At 33.3% G+C, this 25,898-nt stretch overlaps 1 protein-coding gene across 2 annotated transcripts in view; it reads left to right on the top strand.

Annotated features, from left to right (window-relative positions):
- The window catches only part of Hcrtr2 (hypocretin receptor 2), a 101,698-nt gene extending 80,794 nt beyond the window's left edge, over positions 1 to 20,904 (top strand). Inside the window, exons 5-8 of one of the 2 annotated variants that reach the window (XM_046426709.2) lie at positions 12,788 to 13,008; positions 15,112 to 15,233; positions 16,624 to 16,849; positions 18,904 to 20,904. In XM_046426709.2, the coding sequence (XP_046282665.1) occupies positions 12,788 to 13,008; positions 15,112 to 15,233; positions 16,624 to 16,849; positions 18,904 to 18,958 (624 nt within the window). In that variant the 3' untranslated portion in view covers positions 18,959 to 20,904. Of the gene's footprint in view, positions 1 to 12,787; positions 13,009 to 15,111; positions 15,234 to 16,623 lie in introns of both variants that reach the window. The other variant, XM_046426708.2, reaches the window with a different exon arrangement.
- Positions 20,905 to 25,898: the final 4,994 nt, after the last annotated feature.

Consider the following 25,898-nt stretch of genomic DNA (forward strand, 5'->3'; position numbering starts at 1 on the left):
TTTAAGAATGCATTGTGCCACATACCATGCTCAGCAAAGGATCATAAAATAATGAGGCCCTAGCCATGGAAATATATGTCTTAACATTTTTTTTAGAGTGATATGTAGGGAATACCGTAAGTCTTGTCTTAAGGAATTTAAATTTATGGCCAAAATTTAACTTCAGTGATTGGGTTGATTTTTGTATAGGAATAACATTATTAATTTTGTTCTTTATGAGAAGAAGCAAATAAAAATTTCTTTAAATTTTCTAAGACTATATCTAGAAGGTAATATTTTAAAATAAGATTTAAATTTTAACTAATGGGTTAAATCTCCAACTTCAGAGATCTCATTTTTAGAAGGGTAGAAGAATCAAGTCTCATTTAGATTTTTAAAAACTTTAATAATTCCCAGTTGAGTTATTGCAATCTGTTAGATAATTCCGCTGTGTCGGCGAAGGCTTGTATTGCTTCACTCAAATTATTCACTTACCAAACATTCATCATGGAATGATGCTTGCGAGAAGCTAAAAGCTTCATTTTATGTCACCGAGTAACACATACAAAGGAGCAGAGTCAGATGCAGGATGAAAATCACCTTAATTATATAAGTACAGGGAACCAGAATAAGACATAGTGAAGGGGTATGGAATCTAAGACCTACAACATGTAAGTGCTGAAGTATTAAGTTGATGATTTGAATGAAATCACTAACACATACTCGAAGTGGTTTATAAAGGCACAGAAAAAGAATATGGGTCAGCCTTCTGTATTTTGTAAGTTGTATCTTAAAATGACACACTTCTTAAAGATGTATTTTTTAAAATGTATTTTTGTCCTTATTTAAAATTATTGTCATTACATTGAGTTTATCAGGTTAGTGAAAAGCCATGCTGTTATTCTGTTTTCTTTGACATATTTTACTGAACTGAAAGAACTTATCAGGACCATCTTAATTTGTTAAAAGGATTTCACAGACCTATTATTTGGTCATTGGGGTTGGGTCTTCATTCATGTCGAATTCGACTCTTGTCATTCAAAGCATTTTTTTTTAAGATCCTGTATATACTGATTGGATATGAGCAATACTTGCATCTTCCAAATATGTTGTATAATTTCCAATTTTCTCAATTTTTTGCTAAGAGGCCATTTCTTTTATGACCTTTAAGTGCAACCAATAGCAAAGTTTATTAGCATTCCATTCCCCAACCTTTTTATCTAAAAAATCCCAAAATGTGAACCATTGTAAAACATGAGTGGTGATTTTCTTGATCCCAGTGAGTTTCCTCAACATTTTCCACCTACCCATGAAGCGAAGGCCACATATTTTATGGTGTTTTGTTAATGTAGCATCCCACTTCCTGGGGTGTATAATTGTGTTGGTAAGTTTTCACTGATTATTGTGCTATAAAAAGGTGGATGTGGTTTGCAGCAACAGTTCTGTGTCACTCTGTGTTTCATGTCAGGGCTGGGGATTTGCCATGGCTGTGCTCCCATTTGAGTAAACAGTGCTTCCTTAGACATGGCATGCTGGGGCTGAGAGAAGGAGCAGAAAGCTGGAAGAAATGAATAATGTGGCTTAAAATTTCTGTTGTGAGGTGGCATATGTTATGCCTCCTTACTTTTCAATAGCCGAAATGTGTCGTACGTATAATCTTGACCATGAAGAAGGGAAGCATTCCTTATTAAAGACACAGAAGGTCACAGGGCTATGGGGATCTTTTTGCAAGCTGAGGGGTGGATAATCTGGAATACTATAGTATAAAGAAGTAAAATTGACAGACCCAAAGGCCAAACAACATGAATTTTACACCCTAACAATGTCACTTAGTAGTTACATAATCTTGTCAATGGCTTAATTTTTGTTTTTTTGTGCCTCACTTTCATCTTTAGAGTGGGGTTGTATAGCATCCACCTCACAGATTGGTTACATACGTTAGACTAATTAAGGACCTAAAGCATAGAGACTGCTCATTAAATAAAATACCTTAATAGTATATGCTGTTATTTGGCTTTTAAACCAATTCTGCTTATATTTCCAAAATAATGTGTTGAATTGTTGAATAGGACTGCCTTTTTATAAATGAACCTCTTTCATAGCACTTGTAAATTACCTTATAATGACTCTTTTACTGTATTAAATTAAGATAATACACTATAGCCTTCATGTTTGTATCACTACAGTTAACAATGCTCAATACATATCTGTTGCTCAATAAATGCTTTAGTTAAAAAATGAGAAGATATGAGAAAGTATTTAGGGTTTAAGTGAAGGGGGACGTGGAAGAATACATTGCCCAGTTAACTCAGAGATGTTTTAAGAAAACCTAGAAAAAATTACTGTGGAAGAAAAAATATTCAGTGAGCACAGAGTAATGAAGATATTTTTATTTAGATTGAGATGCTGAAACTGCTCAGTGTTAAGAGCATCCCCTTCCACAGTTTTACTCATTAGTGCATTATGCATAATAGAAACTCATATTTACTTATTTATTTATAAATTAACATTCATTTAAAACACCTTAAGGGTGGTACAAAGACCTGCCTTGTTACCATTGTACCCCATTCCTTACGAGATGCCTCACATAGAAAGTATTCCAAAACCATTTTTGAATAAATGAATGACTACCAAGCTCCAAACAATTTATGTCTTCATAACTTAATTAAGCTTATAGTTCACAATTGCATGAACTCTAAAATACTTCAAAATTGTATTAGAGGTTCAGAAATAATCCACATTCTTGTTGATGAACTGTCCTGGTTAGTGCAAACCACATGATTCAGAAGATTGCAGTAAAATGCCTGGGCTGTGAAAGTAAAAACATTTACAAAACAGATTGGAATGGAAAATGGCAAATTCAGCTGAGCTCACTTTAGCAGCCACAATAAAGTAAATTAACCTCAAATGGGTAATTATGTAGAATTCTGCTTGAGCAACTCTCAATTTCCAACTGCTAGTGACTATAAACAGAGTTGTAAGGCATTATGTGTGCCATAGGCTACATCAAGTGAGCCATCAAATGAAGGCCTGTCCTATTTGTTTAAAATTATGGAGATGGAGGGAATCTGTTATATACTTTTGAATTGGTAAGCATAAGATTATTAGTAAGTGAACTGTGTGCCCTTGTTCAACTTTCTCAAGAACTTTAAGCCTCATTAAAAGAATTAGCTATTGCTTTGCTGAAATCAATTACTTACTTTTTTTTTTTTTTTGACAATATGACTTAGAAAACTCTACAGACTGTTATCTAAAATCTTCTGTTTAAGAACTTCTTAACGTTGGCTTGCTTGGCCCTGTGTGCATAGTGTCAGCATTATTTCCAGTTCTGATCCTTCAGAGAGTTTAACAACACTTCAATCTTCAAGACTGCATGAACTTTTGTTAATTCATCTCATAAATATTTATTAAGCACGTACTGTTTCTGGTACTGCAAGAGGCATTTGGGATGAACTATAGTGTATACTTGGGTCTGAGACTATATTTCTACTTTCAGAAGAGTTTGAAAGACCTTCTACTTCCCAGCTCTTTCCTTACCCTCTTATGTCTCTTTTTATTTTTTAATATTCTTCTTGGAGAACTTAAAATTAACACAGTAATGTTAAGTGATAACAAATAAGTCTAGTGTGAGAAATAGTCAATCACAATTGCAAGGCAGAATCATGAAGGCAGTAATTCAAGTCCACACCAAGAAATAAAGAGCACCAGTAAAGGTGAATACATAGGTAAATATAAAAATAGTGTACATGTATTTTATTTGTAATTATTTCTTATATCTAAATTAAAAGACACTTGCATAAAATAATAAAGATTCAGTTTATGATGTATAAAGATATAATTGAAAAGAAGGAAGAGGATGAATGTAGCTATATTGGAGCAAACATTTTGTATATTATTGAAATTAAATTGGCATCAATGCAAATTAAAACCACACTGAGATTTCATCTCACTCCAGTCAGAATGGCAATCATCCAAGAATACAAGTAACAGTAAATGTTGGTGAGAATGTGGGGGAAAATGTGCACTCATATATTGCTGGTGGGACTGCAAATTGGTGCAACCACACTAGAAAGCACTATGGAGATCCTTCAGAAAACTTGAAATGGAACCACCATTTGAACCAGTTATCCCACTCCTAGTTTTATAATCAAAGGACTTAAAATCAGCATACAACTGTGATTCAGCCACATCAATATGTATAGCAGTTCAATGAACAATAGCTCAACTATGGAACCAACCTAGGAAACCTTCAACCTATGAATGGATAAAGAAATTTGTTATATATAAACAATGGAATACTACTCAGCCATAAAGAAAGATGAAATTATGGAATTTGCCAGTAAATGGATGGAATTGGAGACTATCATGCTAAATGAAATAAGCCAATTCCCCAAAGCCAAAGGCCAAATGTTGTCTGTGATATGTGGATGCTATCTCACAATGAGGGAGTTAGGTAGGGAAGAATCAAAGTAACTTGGATTAGACAAAGGGGGAAGTAGGGAATGGAGGGCTAATGGGAATAGGAAAGATAGTAGAATGGATCAGACTTTTACTTTCCCATGTGCATATATTATTACATGACCAATGCAATTCTACATCATGTACAACCAGAAGAATGAGAAGTGATACTCCATATATGTATAACATGTCAAAATACATTCTACTATTATGTATAAGTAATTGGAACAAATAAAAAGAATTTTAAAATCCTTCTTTAGGAAGTATATCAGTTAATTAGCTTACTAAGTTCTACTTTGAAAGTAAAATTATCTAATTGTGCCAACCATAAGGTGATCCAATAAATTTGCCAAGGAAAGGCTCAAAATAAAACCAGATTGCATATTCTCAATAATTATATTAAATATAAATAGGTGAAATGTTTTAATCAAAAGGCATTGAATATTAGAGTAGACAAAACCAACCAACAAACAAACAACTTTCTCTGTCTACAAGAGATACCCCTTATGTTTAAAAATACAAATAGGTAAAAAGTAAAATAGTGGAAAAACAATGTACCATGTAAAAAGGACTCAAAAATGAACTGAAGTGGTTATACTAATATTAGCCAAAATAAGTTATAAAAAAACATTACTGGTAAAGAGAAATAATTCATGAAAGAATCAATTCATCCAGAAGATACAAAAATTATTTATACAAATGGACCTAATAACTGAAACTCAAACAGACCAAGCAAAAACTAACAGTTTTTGTGAAATAAATAAGTAGTTCAACAATTTCAATTGAAAACTCCACTATTCCACTAACTCTAATGAATAGAAAAAGTAGGCAGAAGATCAAAATGGAATTAGAAGATTGGAACAAGAATATCAATCACTAGACTTAACAAATATCTGCCAAATGTCACCAAAAAGAGTAGAATATACATTTGTCCCAGATGCATATAATGCATGTTTCAAGCAAATCATATGATAGGGCTTCATAAAACAAGCACTGGTACATGTTAACTGACTATAATAATAAAAAGTACAAGTTCCTATCACAATAGAATTATATTATAAAATAACCATGAAAAGTAATTTGGGAGCTAAAGATGTCGCTCAATGGTTAGAGCACTTGCTTAGCATATGAAAGGCTCTGGGTTCAATCCCCAGTTCTACCACACATACACACACAAAAAAATGGAAAATTTACATATGTAAGAAAATTAAAATTAAATACTTTGAAATAACCAATAGTTAAGAGAAGAAATTATACAAGGAAAACAAGTATTTTGAAATCAATGACAATTAAAACACAATATACCAAATATGTATATAGAGTTTAGTAAAATATGTACTGAGAGGAAAATTTATATCTATAAGCATCTATTGACTTTCTCACTGAATTCTGCCAAACATTTAAATATTAATACAAATACTTCAAATACTTCACAAACTTTTGAAAATAGAAGACAAGAGAACTCATTCCTTAAGGTCAAGAGAAAGCATACCCTTCCACTAAAACCAAAGAAAACTATATTCTAATTAAATATTAACAGAGATGTCAAGTACTCAGCAAAATATTATCAAACTAAATCCAATAATGTATAAAAGGGGTTGCACATGATGACCAAGTGTGATTTAACCTAAAAATGTAAAGTGGGTCTAATAAATGAAAATCAATCAATGTAATGCATAATATTAATAGGATAAAGAGAAAAACTCACAGGATCTTTTCAACAGATACAGTAAAAGCATTTCACAAAATACAACGTTCATGAGCAGAGCTCTCAAAAAACTAGGCTAAAAAGAAGTTCTTCAATTTGATAAAGAACAAAAAAGGCTGAATATTGGTATGACAGAAATTATTACCAAATTGACTTATGGAGTCAATACAATCCCTGTAAATTTCTAGGTGTCTGTTTTTTTTTTCCTTTATGAAATAGACAAGTAATTAATACTAAAAATTAATATGTAAATATAATGAACAGAAAATAGCCAAAATTATCTTGTCTAAGAAAAACAAGTTGGAAAATTTACTTCACAATGTGAAATCCTAAGATAGCACTGTAGTAATCAAGACAATAATATACTACTTACATACAGACAGCCAGATAGCTCCGTAGAATAGAATTCACAGTCTACAAATAAACCTGAGTATTTATGGTCAATTTATTTTTGGCAAGGGTTACAACATAACTCACTGAGGGGAATCAGTCTTGTCAGCAAGTAGTGCTAGGACAACTGTATAACCACTCACAAAAAAATGGAGTTGGAATCCCCTCACACCATATACAAAATTTAACTTAAATAGAATCATAGGTTGAAATGTATGAGTAACACTAAAATACTTCTAGGAAAAAAAAAAAACATAGGTTTCCACCATGCAGTGGCTCAGGCAAGGAATTCTTAAATATGACTCTAAAACCACAAGCATAAAATGACAAATAAATTAGACATCATCAAAATTAAAACTTTTCCGCTTCAAAGTACATCATTAGAAAATGAAAAGTAAATCCACAGAATGTCAGAAAATATCTGCAAATCATTTATCTGTTAAGAGACTGGTCTCTAGAATTTATAAAGAATTCTTATGAATGAACAATAAGGAAAAAAAGTGTGCATAAATTTAAATACAAATTTCTTCTATTCAAAGGTTTTAATAAAATATATATGAATGGCTAATAAACCCATGGAAAACTTTTCAACTTTATTAGTTATTAGAGAAATTCAAACCAAACCACAGTATCTATGTTTTCATAATCAATGGGACAGCCTCCCAAATTTTAAAGGATAATTTTGGTTGTAAAAATGTGGAGAGATCAGATTCTTGTACATTGCCATTGCAAATGCAAAATAGGTAGCTACTTAGGAAAACATATTGATAGTTCCCCAAAATTTTAAAGAACTATTATATGACCCACCAATTCAATCCTAGGTACATGGCCAAAAGAACTGAAAACATGTCCCCACAAATACTTACACAACAATGTTCACAGCAGTATAAATAATAGTAGCCCAAAGCGGAAATAACCCAAATGTTCATCAATGAATGACTGGATAAACTAATTGTGGTCTATACTCACCACAGAGTATTATTCAGCTATGAAAAGATATGAAGTTCTGACACAAAACCACAGCACAAGTGATTTTTGAAACATGATACTAAATGAAAGAAGCCAGGTACAAAGATCACATACAATAAAGATCTTTTCATTTATGTGAAGTATTGAGAGTAGACAAATTTATAAAGACAAAATGATTTGTGCTTACCAAGTGTGGCAGAAAGGGACAGTGAGGAATGATTACTGATGAGTTTAGAGCTGTGTTTCAGAATGATGAAGATGTTTTGGAATTAGGTAGTGATGGTGTTGTAGTTGTACAGCTCTGTAAGTACAGTAAAAACTACTTATTTCTACTCCTTAAAACCATAAATTTATGGTATGTTCAACCTGTTTCTAAAAAAGAAAAGGAAAATTGATTTTTTAAATAAAAATTAAAAAGATGGAGATTTCTCTTTGAAAATTCTGCTAAATATGTAAGAAGGGAAAAAGAGTTAAATGCAATTTGATAGGTCCATGTAATGAAAGAGTATAATTAAGAACTACCCAAGGTTTGTCTATGAGTGGAGGCTATATCCCTAGAAGTGCAGGAGGTGAGAGAGCCTAGTCAATGGACAATAAATATTAGTTGTCTGAAAGGAGAAAGGAAGTATATTTCTACAAGGAAGAGCTAGTACCCTGAAAGACAGATAAGGTTGGACCAATGGATCTGGAGATGGTCAGGGAACCCAAAAAAAGGTTTGGGGTTAGCTGAGAAGATCAGTTATAGCAGTGGTAATCCATAAGGCTATTGGCTCTTAAAGTGGGTATTTACTGTGAGAATGAAGTTAACAGAGAAGGGACAACAAACATTGTTATAATCCTTGTTGTTAGAACTTAGCATGTGGATCTTAATTCTAACACAGTAGTGCCAAGTTTTTTATTTTATTTTTTATTGTTTTTGTTTTTGTTTCTTTTCTTTTTTTTTAATTACAAAAAGTCATAGAGTTTAATGAGAAAAAGTCACTGGGGTGTTGGAACACAATTATCCTCAAATGTTGTTGAGTGTGGGGAAAAAGAAAAAGTCCCACTTTCCCTGCCAAACAGAGAAATGTGTGGTTATTGTTTCATGTAAGACAGCCAGCACCTGTCAAGTGTCTGCTGCACTCTGTGCTGATGAAATGGGTAATGAATCAAGGAACAGGGTAAGGACAAAGGAGACTTGAGACTCCTCCTCCTGGTGCAGTCATTTGTTACATGGTAAGAAAAAGTGTCATCCAAATTCTCAAGACCATTCTAGATACCAGTTTCACTCTTTGCTTCTTCTTCTTCTTCTTCTTTTTTTTTTTTTCACTTGTCTTCTTTTTCTCTCAACAACACTGATTTCTCAGGACCTTTGTTCATGTTTCAAGTTCTATCACTGTAGTGAAACAGCTTTCACTATAGTCACCAATGATTCTTAAAGAATAATTTCCTAAAATTTTTCTTGCTTGATACTTTTACAAAATTAAACAATGGTGTTCACGGTTTCACTATCCATATACTCCCTACCCTGACCCTTCTGTATGTCTTTCTGCATCTCTTTCCTTTAAATGGTTATCCTCTCCTTTCTGGCCATTGAATGATTCTGTATTTGGTCTCATGACAATTCTTTGCACTTTTTTTTTAGATGTCTCTTTCCCTAGACACCTTCTTAATGTGGTAATTGAAAATGTGAAAATCAGACTAGTCCTCTGAATACACACAATTAATACATACACATAAGCACACACTGTTTTGAAATCAGATGATATCAGTTCTCCAACTTCGTTCTTTTAACAAAAATGTTTTGTATTACAGGTCCTTTACATTTTACACACAAAAAAACTTAAAAACTGTGTTTCAATTGCTACAAAAATACAAAAGAGTTTGTGGTTTTGAATGGAATTTTTGCATTAAATGTATGGATCAATTTTTGAAAAATTAGCATATTAACAATACTAAATCTTCTAGAACATGAATATCTTCATTAATTAGGTCTTCAAACCACATTTAATAGTTTTCAGGGCACATATTTTGTCTGAATTTTATGTATGAATGAAACGTCTATATTGTAATTTAATTTTCCATTTGTTTATTACCAGTATAGAGATATAACAATTGATTTTGTGTTCTTCATCTTGCTAAATTCATTTATTAGTTCTGGCATGATTGTGTCCAGATTTTCTTTGTAAGCAATGATTTCTTCTCAATAGAATCAATATGTTTGCCTCTTATTTATTTTTCTTGTCTTCTTATACTGGTCGAAAACTCTTATACAATGTTGATTGGAAATAGTATAGGAAAACTTCATTACTCCCAGATTTATAAAAATGTACTTATCTTTCATCATTTAGTAGGGTGATAAAAGATTGAGAAAGTTTCCTTTTATTGGTTACTGAGAGTTTTTTAAATCATGAATGGGAAATTTTCAAATTCCCATGTTGAATTTTTCAAGTGCTTTTATCTATTGAATTTATCATTTCTATACCATTAATATGATAAATTTTATTAACTGATATTTCAAAGTAAAGTCAAAACTACTGATGGAAACATTCCAAGTGAGCGAACTGAATCATCGTATTTACACATTGCTGATTTGATTTGAAAATGTTTTTAAGGATCTTTTTTTTCTCTATTCATGAGGGATATTTGATTAGTAGTTTTCCTCTATTATCATTTCTTTGATTATCAAGGTAAATGCAACCTCATAAAATGTTCTGCACAGTATTATCTTGTCTATGAATTTTGTAAGGAATCCCAAAACATATATGTTATTTATTTTTTCTTGTTGCATAGGATTAATCAATGAATCTATATAGACTTGCAGATTTTTTTCAGCAAGGTTTGTTAAATACTGCACAATCTCAGCTTTGGGTAATCCTTTTTTGGGTACTTTGCCCATTTCATGTAAGTTGGCAAACTTACTGGTTGTTCATAAAAGTCCTTATTCTCTTTTTAATGTCTGTAGCATGTTTTCCCTTTTCATGTAGCTTCATTCTGGTCACAAATACTTTTTCAGACAGTGTAGTTTCCAAAGTCCATCATTTACATGATATTTCAAATTCATAATGGTGGTAATTCCTCTTTTAGGACATAGTTTCTTGTGAAAGATGATTCATAATGTTTAAAATAGTGCTATAAAAGTGTTGTGTCTGTGAATGTGCTCTCCACAGTTAAAGATTATGGAGCCCTGACCAACATGGCAAGGAAAAGACCTTCCCACAAAAGCAGCCTCTCAAGATTAAACTTTCATGTCTTTTGTATCATTATTACTGTTTCCATGTAACTAAACATGTATTCAAAATTTTACTGACTCCCATCCCAAATCACTTTGCACAAGTTTACAAATGAAAAACTTGCATCGCAATAGAAAAACATGAGTTTTGATGATCTGACTGCAAATTCTGGTTTCACACATTAAAGATAGGGACTTTGATATAATCCTTCTCAGTACCTACATGATCAAAACCTATAAAATGAGATTATAATCTGATTTAGTTATGAGTTAAGAATCACTCACAATTATTCATTATTCCTGAAATTCAGTTAATGTCAGTAACTCCTAATTAATTTTATGCCAGTTTTCTCTGGATATTCAATTTCTTTGTTCAGCTTATCAGTGGAGAACAGTTATGTGTCCTCAAAATAAGTTGCAAGATTGAGCATCTTTTCTGTCCTTTGTTTAGGTTATGATCTGAAAAGGGGCATCACTGAATTTTTTTAATGACTGCTGGGACCATAACTGTGCTCCCTGTGGTAGATTCTCTTCATGGGAACTGTTTCGGATGGTTTCTATAATCATCAGATGCAGATTGTTGGTTCTCTCCTTCAGGGAAACACTCAATAATAGAATCACAAAAGTTTAAATGATCTCTCTGAGATCATTTAGAAAATAGTTCAAGACCATTTAGCAGGCACTTTGGGGGCTTTCATGCTAGAGTTCTGGAACTTTCCAGCATCCATTGCTGCTTCATCTCAATTGCTTAAAAAAAAAATGCTTAAAGAGTCACAAAAGAGGAAGGGCTTCTCAGCTCCTATCTTCCCTTAACCACTACATGAGAAGACTGAACTGTACCACCACTGTGTGAAAAGGGTAGTCAACATAACAGGACATACAGAGGGAGGAGGAAAATCATTTATTAGATGTTTCCTATTTAAGTTCAGGTTTTCATTAGCATCATGGACTATTCTTCAAGAGAGAAGATGGTCAAAAGGAGCATCTTTTATTTCTGCTGTGTAGACATCAAAGTAAAATTTTGTTCTCAAATTAAAGATTATCTAACAGACTTTGATCTTGTGGTGTAAAAGCAACAGAATCCATCTAACGTTCATTCTGAGAGACCACAGGGACACATTGGTCTGTCCTGGCGTGCAGCACAGAGATAAAAGCAACAGCTGAATAATCTTAATAGAAGTTAGACAGCCGTATGGTGTGCTTGTTGGCACATTTTCCTCTTACAAAAAATTAGGCATGCTGAATTTTATTGTTTTGCTCACTAAACCCTATCAATCTTCATGAGCTTATAATTAAGAAAATATTATACTTGGCAGGACTCCCTGCTATTATCAAATAACTTTGAAAAGAAATGGAAAAGTACAAGTTGTATAACTGTTGTTTCAAATTCTAGCTATTTGAAATGTTAATGTAAGACCACAAAGGATTCTCATTATTTTTGCATGTGTGCATTTTAAAAGGCTGAACTGAAAAATTGGTTTTAAACAATTCCATTACTAAAAATTGTAAACAACAGAGAATATTTGTCTCCCCCGGCCCCCACCACAAAGATTTGCTTTGTCCAAATCTGCGAAACACAAAACCTTAACAAAAAGCAGTTGATTCTTAAGTCCTCTCTCTTCTTCTGACAGCAGATGGCAGTATTGATGCATGAAAAAAAATCCCTTCACGTTACTTTTTCCTTTACCTGCTAGGGTTTTCTCTGTAAATTTAGTCAAGGGATCTGAATCTAGAATTCCTTGTGGGATGATATGGTTGCCCTTTTCTTAGCATTCTTTCCCCCCACGTTTTGCTTTTCTTTATATGAGAAGATATATTTTCCACTTGCTGTTCTCGGTATGCCTCGACAAAATTATTTTTAATTATTATTATTTTTTCCCACCAACACCCATTTGGCATTCGAGTAAATGAATGCCAAGAACATACTCAACCTAGCAAATGCTCTGGAGAAACAGGTGCTCAAACTTCCCAGACAGCCAGCGTCTGAGACCCTTTCCTGTGTCTTCTAATGACTTCTCCAAAGTGGAACTTTCCTAAACCAAGTACCAATAAAGGATTCCCTTTCCTTTCAGATTCCTGGAACATCATCTGTAGTTCAGAGAAAATGGAAGCCCCTGCAGCAGGTTTCACAGCCCCGAGGACCAGGGCAGCCTACCAAGTCCCGGATTAGTGCTGTGGCGGCTGAAATCAAGCAGATCCGAGCCAGAAGGAAAACAGCTAGGATGTTGATGGTGGTGCTTTTGGTGTTTGCAATTTGTTATCTGCCGATTAGCATCCTCAATGTACTAAAGAGGTAAAGGACATCAACTATTTGAAAATAAAGTGACTTGACATTTTAATTAAGAACTTTTGTTGTTGTTGTTGGCAAAACCCAAAATCTCCACTTTCTGCCTTGATAGCTTGTCAGGCCAGATAACTCAGTTATGCTGTTGTTACCAGCAGGTAAGGTGAATATCCTTTGAGAGTACATTGACATGTGCTCTTGTTCATGCAGATTCTCAGTTGAATGGCAGACATAAAACAGACCTTTCCTCTAACCTCCTCAAGCTAATTGCTAAGCCTAAGATGCAGAAAAAGTTCTAATGCCAACAAAACAAAACAAAACCAAAAAAAAAAAAAAAAAAAACCTCATTTACAGCTTAAGAGTTCTTTTTTGATGGGAACAAATGGGTTTTGCAAAACTTTGTTCTCAAAGAGTAGCCAATCATGAAAAAATTCTCTCCAAAGGATAAAAAGAGATAAGCTTTTGTTTGAAGCACTAAACAACAACAAAAAAGTAATCAAAACAGATATTATGTGCTGAATGTCTAACCTTAGAAGAGAAAATCCCTTTAAATTACTGAAATAATCTCAAATTGAAGATTAATAAAAATTAGCACAACATTTTTCAATGGGGGAAAGTATAGAATTTGTTATGCTGCAGACATGACTACTATTAAGTTCAGATAATGGGTCAATATGACAGTAAAAGTGGTTGCAAAGGCAGTGGTCTACTCTGAACTTCAGGACCAGTCAACTTTATTGGGAATTAGCAAAAATATTGCAAATAGACAGGTCCCAAGGCTATACTAATTCTGTTTATAATAGACTTCAAACTTAACCTTGAATTGCTGCTTTTCTTTCCTGCTTCAGAGTCAATATCATATTCCTCACAGCTGGGGACTCTGGAGAGCAGCAGCTTTGGCTGGAAACTGACTAAAGATGGTAGAACCAGCTCCAAAAATTTCTCATTCTCTTTGGCCCTTGTTTTTGATTGCCTAATTGATTTTTCAATAGAGAAAAAAAATTGGAAAATAAACTTTTGTTCAATAATATTATTTACTGCCATCCCAACCTTAAAGGTATAAGATTTTGAGTGGCTTTTCCTTGAGCCATATGCTAGATAATGAAAATTGTTTTGCCTTCATATCTTTCCATAATCACCCCTTCTTATTTTTCTTGCTCAGAGAAATCCCATACAAATTTATTCTGAACTTTTGCTAGATGTTGTGTTCTGTTCTTAAGAATGTTATAAGAAAATATGCTATGTTCATGGGTGGGTTTCTTACTCTCTATCTCTCTCTCCTTTATTACCCAGTCAAAATTCAACAAAAAGTGGATTTACTGCTCTCTTGGTTGTTCATTTGAATTTCCTATATCTCAGCACTTGTACCTTTTCCTTTCATTATTTCCAAATACTTACTTGTCAGTAATATTTATCTTATACTTCTGAGTTAAATATCATCCTATCCAAGGAAAACAAATAGCTTTCTAAGGAAAAAGTCCAAGTTCAATTTAAAATATTTTCAAGCTTTTGAGTGTTTTCTTTCCCACAAAGTTAAAATGTTTTAAAAAGAATCTTGAAAATCGTTCTTCTCTTTACCACATACATTTTCTTAAAATACTTAGCTCTAGGTTTGCCCTGAATATTAAATGCTTTTTTCTTTCTCTCTCACATACAAAAATATCCTAGCTTCTTTTCCTTGAAACTTAACTTTTTGCCTGATCAGTCAAATCCAACAAATAAGAAGTATTACTTAAAAGAAGTGCTTTTTAAATCACAATAGTATGTGAATATCAACAAAACATTGTACAATTGTATTTAGAAACAAAATGAAATAAGAAGGATATATATTCGATTTCTGTATTTTTTTTTTTTTTTACCATAAAACATTGCATTTGCCGCCCCTCTGATTTTACTCAGTTTTTGACTTACTGATTGAACCATGGTGTGTCTGTTCAGGTACTGAAGCTATTCTAAAGGGACTCTGCTGTCATGAAATTATCAGTGATAGATACCTGCTCAGAGGACTAGGGGTTAGGCCTACCAAGGGCCCTGCTCACCTTTGAATTGATTATTTAAAATGTGCCTCCCAGAATCACTCTGGATTTTCTGTTTTTGTTTCTTTTCCTACAGAGTATTTGGAATGTTTGCCCACACTGAAGACAGAGAGACTGTATATGCTTGGTTTACATTTTCCCACTGGCTTGTATATGCCAATAGTGCTGCAAACCCCATTATTTACAATTTTCTCAGTGGTAAGTTTTCAACTATTTTTTCTATAATCCATAATTCTAAAAGAGGCTGAGGGATCGATAACCAAAAGTTTGGAACAATCTTGAAGTATGTGAAGAGCTTTGTTGCTACTTGAAACAAATTTTCCTCTGACCTGATTTGCTTGAGTGTCTTCTGAGAAGAAACACATTACCTCACTCGTCAGAGAAAATTATCTAAGTGGTTTTTTTTGTTGTTGTTTTGTTTTGTTTTCTGGTAAATTTAGAAAAAGTGTTGAAATAGGAAGAAAGTGAAATTTGTAAGAAATGAATAACATAGAATCTTGTGTGTCCTATTTTAAACTTAATGATTCACAATTATATAAAATAATTTTTATCTGTTTATTGTTCCTTTTCCAAATTGTGTGGTCTCACTGACCACAAAAACTATTGTTAATAAATTATACATAAGGTAAGCAACATGTACATACACACATCTATAAATTATTCACTCTACCTAAGTCTATGGAAAAAATATGATTTTAAATAACTATTGTTTTCTTTCTATTTTACCTGCCTGACTTTTATAATTGCATTTTCATTGACTACATCTTTGATTGTCTTCTTCTCTAACCTATTAGCTTAATATATGATATTTTTATATGTAAAAATAACAATTCATTTTATTGCCAAGTCAAAGTTCTGGTATGGGTTTAAGAATGAGTTAGGGAAAACAGCCAATAATTGCTGAAACTTGGGGTATCCTGATGCTTTAACATTCATATTCTCATGTAAATACTTGGTAACCCAGCAAAGTTAACTGAGGCACAAAGAAAACAAGTGATGATTTCCAGCACTGTCATTAGCTCTAATAAAGGTGATTGTTTCATTTCACAACTTTCTAGTTGTCCATCAATAATTTTGATCCAGACTTCTAAAGATTTCCCCCCTTCTGTATTTTCTTCTGATATAAGCTATAATGCTTATAAATGGTTTAATATATTTTTCTAGATATTTTGTTGAACTTTTGTGTGCCATTAGTATCTTTTTTAGAATGAAATTGAGGGAGTCATTTCTGTACAATTTGGGCAATGCATAACATGGCTTTCATTATTTTTGAATAAAAATAATGTATCTCTGAGCATGCCTCTATAGATGATCATTTTTATTGTAATGATATAGTTAAATACAATTAAATTCATAAATACATGGGGTATGATCTAAAAGGAATGAAACAAACAATGAGCATCACATAGAAGAAGTCTCATTGTTACAAGAATCTACCAATAACATTAATTTCCTTTTCCCATTTTTTCCATCTTTGTAAAACATTGCACCTCATTGGTAGTTTGGCTCAGGGGAGTTCCTCAGTTGTACCTTAAGCAGTATTTGTTGAAACGTTTATGCATAATTCCTTTCTCTTTCATTCTCCCAGGAAAATTTCGGGAGGAATTTAAAGCTGCATTTTCTTGCTGTTGCCTTGGAGCTCACCATCGCCAGGAGGATCGTCTCACCCGGGGAAGGACAAGCACAGAGAGCAGGAAGTCTCTGACCACCCAGATCAGCAACTTTGATAATGTTTCAAAACTCTCAGAGCAAGTTGTGCTCACCAGCATAAGCACACTCCCAGCAGCCAACGGGGCAGGACCACTGCAAAACTGGTAGAATATTTATTCATATGACGAGGATACCTGAGTCAAACTATTCTTTTTAAAAATATCTGTAAAAGAAATTTTATTACCCTAATGATCTGAAGCTAAAATTATTCATTGATTTTTTTTAAAATAACTTATTGCTCTTTGAAAATAAAAAAAAAGTGAGTTTAAACTAATCTCAACTTTTGACTTGAACATGTTAGAAGTTTAACATTACTGAACTTATTTCAGGCTATTTGACTTTTAGCTTCATGTATTTAAACGTGTGTCAATTAAATGTTTGAACATTTCTAATCCTTTTTATAATCCCTTGTTATTTTAATCTCACACATTCAAATTGGCTGTTAAAAATCACCAAGTATTATTCAGTGATTTTCTTTTGGTTACTAAAAGAGATAGCAATTACTAACTCTTGATTAACAACTGCCATATATTAACAACTTCACATTTAAAAAAAAAAAACTCACAAAATACTATCAATACAATGTGACATCTGAAAGAATATATATAAAATAAAATATTACATTAGAAAATTTATAAACTACCTTTCAAAACCACATAAAATAAGGACTATTCAACTTTATTTTCCACTAGTTTACCACTCATTGATGGCAATTTTCTCAGGTTTATAACCTTACTGTTGCAAATATTTCTTCCCCAACATATGACCAGTAAGACAGTATATTAAAATTTTAAAATTGTAGTAACTCCTAATATGTAATAATTTCTGTCTCTTAGGAAAAACTTTAACATTTAAAAATAAGATAAAATCAAGGTCACAGGGAATAAGGAAGAGGTGAGTGCCTTCAAGAGAGCTGTAATCTAGGCAGGGAGACATGTTGAAGAGCACAAGAGGACACACAACTCAAGGGATGCTACCTGATGTGGCAGTGCTGTGCCACAACTAAGGAGGATGGTCCTCACCAGAAAATGGACCATACATTTAATTACACTCTCTATGCCAGTGATTTCCACTGGGCTTGTGCTGAGATTCAGGTGGTTAGGAGGAAAGAGAGCCTTGCTGTCAACTCACACATGAACTAAAGGAGTAGAGCATGTGTAGCATAAACAATAGATCTGCAACTCAAAGCACTGAGTACTTTAGATTTGTTCTTCTTCAAAAATCTTCTGATTCAAATATTCACCTTGAAATTACATTAAAAGTAGAAGAAGGGTTCATGAAAACAATGCTCTTCATCTCATAGTATATCAGCAAGTCTTCTGATTGTATTAAAACAAGATAGGGACACAATATTTGAGAAAGATTTGGACAGAATATTTTTAGAAGATAATTAATATTTTATTATCTCTTTCTTTTTTGCCCTACTCATCATTTTCAGAGAAAAGTAATGCATCCAGATTTATTTTATAAACTTTTGAATTTAGGATTCTGTTACCTTGTGCCTTTTCCTACTCAAAGCAAAAACAACCCTTTTATACAGGTTTATGGAACTACATTGCTAAATATCTCCACTATTATCAGTGCAAATAGTGTATTTTGTACATGTGATAATTTTTTGTCTTATGTGTGTTGCATGAAAGGAGAGTTGTAATTTTCAGATTGGGATAAAAGTTAGCACTTTAAATAGTTTGAGAAAAAATCTCAGATATTTTGGTAACATGCCTTAATAGACAAGTAAAGCTCAGAATAAGAGTGAATATTTTAAAAACTATTAAACCTAGTTCTTACCATTTAAAGGAGAGAGAGAGATTTAAGAGTGAATGAGGGGGAGAGAGAGAGAGAGAGAGAGAGAGAGAGAAGAAAACTCAGAGAGGTGGCATTTGTATAACTGATCTGAAATCAGAATTTCTTTGCTCTAAATCAGTGATTCTCAAAGTGTGGTTCCTGAATCAGCATCAGCATCTCCGGGGAACTTACTAAACATGCAAAACCAAAACCTACTGAACCAGAAACCTTGGGGTGGTACCCAGGAATCTATGTGTTAACAAGACCTACAGGTGATTTTCAAGCACCTTAAGATTTGAGAAACACTGCTAAAAATGATACCATTTGGCATCAATTTATTAGCCCATGTGAAATAAAGTCTCTTACTGCACAGGTATCTACAACAGGGACCACCGTCATCACTACTGTCAACCTGGTTGGAGGTCTGAAAGAAGAGGCTGAGTGTCAATGCTGAACCTCACAAGTGTCATCTCACTCAAAGAGATAATGGCTTATAAAACAAGTGCCACTGTGTTATAAGTGCAGTGTGAAAGAAGACCCGTGTCCAGGCACTCATATGCTTATAGTAACCTGAATGACTTGTGTTTTTAACTAAGACTTTCAAATTCTCAGTTTTATTTATTAAAATTTAAGTTTTGTGAAAGCAGATTGTTTTTAAGAATGATCCTTGCCTGGAAGGAAAATCATAAAATAAAGCCAGTACTTAAACTCTGGGAAAGGAAATAATGGACCATGTATGTATCTCTCAACATGTGGACCCTGGAACTTCCTAAGAGAGCTGGACTTGTATGGGTACCTTAATAGGACAAATGGTAAAGACACAAGTTTGTAAGCCCTATGAATGTGATGGAATAAAGGGTCAACTACTTACCTCATTATGTGCTAATGACACAAATGAGAAGATTTGTTATGAAGATTGTGTTGGGCCATTTTATGCTATACAATTGAATATGTATCTCTGTTTTTTGTTACATCTTAAAAACTTAATGTAGTAAGATGTCATTGTCACTGAAATTTTATTTTCAATAGGGATAATAATTTTACCTAATATATATTATGTTTGAGCTTTATTATTTCTGAATTACTACAAAACCAGGAAAATCCAGATATTTGAGTCATTCATTCTTGACAATAGATTATAGCAAGTTTGTGAGAAAAATTACTTTCAAATTTCACAAAACATGAAGAATTTCTGGATACTAAATACCTGTCACAAATTGTTGGTAAGTTCATTGCTGTGTTCACCACAATGATATCAAGTTTCACTCCCAGTGTACATTGTTGTAAAGATGATCAAGAAAATCCACATAAAATGTACTCTGAATATGCTTAAATCTGAAACTTCAGAATGGCAAAAACCCCAAAGTTGTTTGATCCAAATTACAAGGAGGGCTATTAGTATTTTGATACTAGTGTAATAATACCATGTTTTGCATTTGGTGTATATCATAATAATAGTAAATTGCTTTTCAAAAATATCTGGCTAGTTGTTACAATTTAGAAAGCTTTTTATGAAAGTTAATTTCACAACTGATGACTTTTCTACTTCCTACAAGTCACAAGTCACAACTCAAAAAAATAATAATAATTCCAGTAGCTTATGTTCAAATGGTTCTCAAGTTGCATGAAGCAAAATAATAGTGTTTTTTAGAGCCATTATATAAACAGGAGAAATATTGCTAATTTGTCAATTTTATTACTTTATTTACCACAGAAAATGAAGTACAAAGGCATGAAAAATACTTACTCAAAGTTCAAAGGGACTTGTCTTCTAGATAACTACTGCTACTAATAGGGGGCAAAAGATGCCCCCTGATTCGCCACGTATTCTTATTCTTTAAATTTTCTTTATAAATTTTGAAGTTTTCCATGAAATGTGTTTCTCTAGTTATGGTGTTCCATGTGTGTAACATCATGTCAATTGTTCAACAATTATACTTTTAAAAGTTATTTATGCCTGAGTGTACTATCTTCATAGGAAATTTCTTATCAAACCCAAGGTGATTACACATCCGCTGCTGTGAAGAGTACTCATGATGCAGTTTTTAAGTAAAAAAAAAATCATATTGAGAATTCTATAATCACATCATACTGCCCTCTCTATTGTAAGAAAAATTTTGTTGTTGTTGATTAGATAAATTGAATATTCACTCATAATTAGTGTCAAATCTTTGCAGTTAAGGATCAGATTAAGCCCTCTGGTGCAGTACTTAATGACCAAAATATTTTTCCCAATAAGTTTATATAACCAGGGATAATCATGTTATAAAAGATCTTTAATATTGTTTCTAAGAGCCGTATTACAATAAAGGTTAAGATTAATACAGAAATATTTCTTAAAAGTTATATAAAGTTATGTACATAAAGCATTAAATGTTGGAGCTTTCGTTCTGAGTCAGAGGTTCAATGTACTTTTGACTTAGAGAAAACAACCTCATGATTTTCAATTTATTATCATATTATGTAAAGCATCTATTTACATAACTAATTGTTCTAAGCCATTATGTGTAAGACTGTTTAAACTCAATGGTGAATTCTGAAAATATATATTTTTCTGCTTTAAAAGATTCTGTTAAATTTCAGAATCAAGTGCCAAGGATTTTAATGTTCAAGATCCTTTTTTATTCAGCACTTTTAATTTTAACCTTTATCAAAGATAAAGTAGTCAGGCAAGATAAATACTTGACTCCTAGGGATATGTGATTAGAGTCTAGGGGTATTCCTCAGGAGTACATGAACTTTTTATAGTGAAAGATAATCTATTTCAGTGGTGAGAATGTTTTGCTCTGAGCAATCTATGATCACTGAGTAGGTACTAATCACCTCCCCCTTGAACTAACCCTGAAGAGGGATCAGAGCATCTGCACCTTGATCCAGGCCAATGCCATGAAGGAGAAGTGGGTAACAGAAGGAGTTTCTTGGAGCACCTCTTTGGTCCCATCTTCCTTTCACTGCTTTCTCACTCATTGCCCATAGGGCTGATCCCCAACCTCAGCACTGACAGATCTCTTAGGAGTTTCTCTTGCCTTACAGAGCTCCTGGACCTTCCTTCAGTTCAGCACCATCCAATGACCTCAGGCTCTTTCTCCTTTTTTTCAAATATTCCTTAGTTGTCAATTGACATTTATTTTATGGGTTTATATGTGGTGCTGAGGATCAAACACATGCCAAGCAAGTGCTCTGCAGCCCAACCCTAGGCTCTATTTCTTAAGAACAATTGGCCAGTAGTAAATTTGGAGAAAAAAATGAAGCAGAATTCAAGGAAAAGGGAAAAAATGTGCTTTACAACAAAAACCTTATCAATTTTACATTTTTTAAAAGGTCAGTTATTTCCTTTCCAGAATATCAGTGATTGCCAGAATAATGTTCACCATGGACTTCTGGATGTATCAGCTCCTTTTCCAAGGCCTAGCTAAGCTTGCTGTCTCAAACTGGAAAGGATCCAAGTTTTGAGATCCAAAGCCAAGGTAGATCAGTGGGTATATGTGCTCATGGAGTAGCCTATGGCACCTTCAGAAGCAAAACATCGATTGCATTACCTTTTGTAGGTCAAACCCCCAAAAGGTAATACAGATAATAATAATAAATACAGATAATAATTTTTTAAATGTTGTTTTTACATAATAAATTCAAAATGAATTTCAAATTGCTTAAGGCAATATGTTAATTACTAGGGAAGTGTGAAATAACCAAAATGTTTGTGGAACTGGGAAAACCCTGATAGTGTCTGGTAACCTGGAGCTCCATTTCCTACTAATGTGACACAGAGGATATCTTCAGAAATGGATAATGTTCCCTTTCACAGGACATGGATTTAAAAGATGTAAGTGGAGAACTTTTATCTAATAAGCTGTGTCCAGGTCATACACAATATCCATTATGGAATTGGAAAAAAATAACCCACTCATATTAGAGCCTTACTAACACACATATTCAAGCACTGTAAAATGTTTGCAAATGCAAATCTGTGTGTGTGTGTGTGTGTGTGTGTGTGTGTGTGTGTGTGTGGTTCAACACAGGTAGTTGGTCTGCAAATATATCACAATGTATCTTAATTTCATATGAGTCTTTTAACGATTTCTCTTTTATCTAGTTCACTCTCTTTAATCTGGTAACTAGTTCTCCTCACCCTGTTACAAATATCCAGGTTTCATATCTTTACTGTTCTAGAAAGATTTTCCAACAGATTTTTTTCTCTGTATTGATTTTTGTGACGTTTACTTTTACTGGCTTTCATATGGTTATAGAAATTAGAACAAATGAAAAGGAGAGGTCCATGAATAGTCCATCTACTCTAACATTACATGCCAATAGTACTTTCGAATCAAATGTCCTTAATTACAAGGTCCATTCTGAAATTCCTTCCCTACCCAGAGAAAAGCAAGACCATGAATGGTACTGCACTAATTTGTAGACATTGTGTACTGAAGACATATTCTTACTTTTTTTTCCTAATGAAAATCATGCCAGTTTTATACAATGCAGACACCACTCTTCTATAGCACTGAAAATAAAAGGTCCAAGCCAGGCACAAAGTCCTTGGGAAGTTAGGTGGGCCTCAGGATTACCAGCCTCTCTCCTGTGGTACAGATTCCTAACACTCCAGGAAGGAAGACTGCCAGGGCTTCAATTATATCACTTTCTTCACCCCATCTCTCGTGTCATGAGCACACACTATTTTTTCTCCTAATTTAGAAGCAATTCTGAAAATAATTTTTATTATTTATAAATGCTCTTTAAGACCACACAAATCTGCAAAACTTGATCTTGCAAAGCCTCTACAACCCTTACTTCTTATTCCCCAGTCTTTGCTTTTAACTAGGTGTGTTTGGAGGCAAGAATAGGTTCATCTCATTTTTCTTTAGTATTTATTAATAATTTTCTCATTTATTCATCTTTTTATATAGCAAATTATCCATTTGAAATGTATCTGCAGTAGGTACTCTTTTACTATGTAAATCCTGTAATTCTATTCCTTTTATCCAGAGCTGTTATAAATGTAGAATTTACCTCATTCTACACTGGCGTGTTGAAAAGGTGGCAGAACTCCTCCTCATTTAATTATTAAACTAGGTATATTGTATTTTGTTCTCCTCTGGAAGAAACTTTCTACAGATTGGTAAGAATTGACCAAATTAATTAAAATATTTGTATTACAAAACTACCTTTCTCCTGACAACGTATGTATTCTTTCCTGAATCTAGAGTCCACCAATTCTAAAAATTCCACTTTCCTCACCTGAAAATCCACTCTAGGCCTTTAGGATGTATCATCACAAATAAGTTTGTTTGGTTTTACCAACAGATTCTGAAGAATGGGCTTCAAATGCTACCCCAAGGTTGTTATAGTCACATTTCTAAAAGGTGCTAACTGTTCCTTACCTTCTTGCCCCTATATTGTGCTCTTATTATGACGTTTTTTAAACATAACTAGAATACAGTGAGATGGTGGAGTTCAGAAGGCTGAAAAAGGAAATATGTCCCTTGTTTTGTGAACAGAAGTATCTGTTTCAAAAGTTCACAGCACTGTATGTATTCTTGTAAGACAGTCTTTCACGCTTATTGTTCATCAACTGCTTACAAGCAGATTAAAAAGAGCCCTGAATGTAACTTGTTCAAGAAACTGAAACCATCTACCATCTGTTAATTGGTTGAAAAGTGATGGTAAGGCCAGCTACTGATGCTTATACTGGTTCTAAAACTTGATATTTTAAGAGCCATGGTCTGTTAAGATGTTCCTTTAACAAGATTTTCATTGGGATAAAACATTAATGAGTTCTGCCACCTTCTTTAAGTAACTATTTTTGTTGTTGTTGTTGTTTAATTCAATACTTAAATCAGATGAATTTAGGATGACTAAATTACAGAGCACAGAATGATAGTTAAGTATTTTATATACATATAACAGTATCATGTTGTCACCAGGAATATCCAGACTAGATCACTAAAAACAGCTACTACCATCATTACAGAGCTTAATAAAATACATTAAATAAACGTGATTATTTTGCATAGCTATACCCCAATAAGCTCACTAGCCAGGGTTTGTATAATTTAATATCTCCACTCAAGGATTTTGGCCAATGTAAATCCTGGTCACCTATATAGAAGACAATTCATCCAATCACACAATAGCACTGATATTTTTCAGCAGTTCTTAGATGGTAAGTTGTGCTAGTGCCTCATAAAGTTGAACATTCTGTGAGTGATTTAGTGGGAGTGGATTTTGACTATACTTTGTTTCCAAGTTTACATTATTGTGACCAGTCTTCCCTGGCAGGGACTACTAATTTTTTTGCTTCAATATCCCTTGAGATTCTTGTTAAAAATGAAGATTCCCTTGGTTTGGAATGAAATCCAGATTCTGACTCACATGGTACAGAATGGCCTTTAACCACTTATTTATCACCTGGGACTCTAGGGAGGTCCACCATTCACTCATTCATTTTAGAAAGGATTCTGTTGTATCTTGGAGAGAGCATCTCTAGTCTATGGGCCTCTCTGCCCGCTTCTGACTCGAGTTGGCTGTGTTTTGTTGCAGCCATTGTCCTTGTTTGGCTTCTTAATGTTTGAAAATGTCGATATAATCCTGTTTTATAAGAACAAAATTATAAGTCCCTATTCTTTTCTAGCAATATAGCTTAGTTCCAGACTTTTGTCACAATTCACAGATTTTCTCCCAGTTATAGATCTGTAACTAGCAATATTTGATCAAAAAGAATGATAAGAAAAAACAAAACATTTTCTACCCTTACCAGATGGTGTCACTTTGAACTTACTTATAAATAAGCTTCCTTATGATGTTTTTCAGAAACTAACTGGAAGTAATGAAAAGAACCTATAGAATTTACTTTTGCATATCAAAACCAATGACTGGAAACAATATCTTTGGAGAATTTTCTGTGGTAGATCAAGGAATCTTTTTTTTTCTTTTCCCTGTCTTTCCATCTACTTCAAAACCCATTCTTATATTAACCTCAGGAGAAACTGGGTTCTCCTGATACAGTGTGTGGTGTGTGAGTGTATACTTTTACAGGATGTTAGCATTCTAGTCCAAAGATGAGTCCTAAAAGTACATTACTCCATTTACCTAAAATTGTGACTGACCTTGCTCATGGCATTCCAAAGTCCTAAAATGAAAGAGTTTGTAAGGAAAATTTGGGGGGGACTAAGCACCAAGAGTACTTGTACTTTTCTTGTTTTTATCTTAATACCATTGTACAATATTTTGTTGTTTTTTTTTTTTTTTCAAGTTGTGCTCACTTTTCAAATTGCCTGTTGGAAAGATTAGATCTGTAACCTACTCATTCCCACCTTTGCAAATATATACCATGTCCTAGGCAACATTGTATGTGCTAATCTCCATCTA

Source organism: Marmota monax, unplaced genomic scaffold (assembly GCF_021218885.2).
Source record: "Marmota monax isolate L192 unplaced genomic scaffold, Marmota_monax_Labrador192_F-V1.1 WCK01_AAM20220418_F8-fsc00247, whole genome shotgun sequence".
Taxonomy (NCBI): domain Eukaryota; kingdom Metazoa; phylum Chordata; class Mammalia; order Rodentia; family Sciuridae; genus Marmota; species Marmota monax.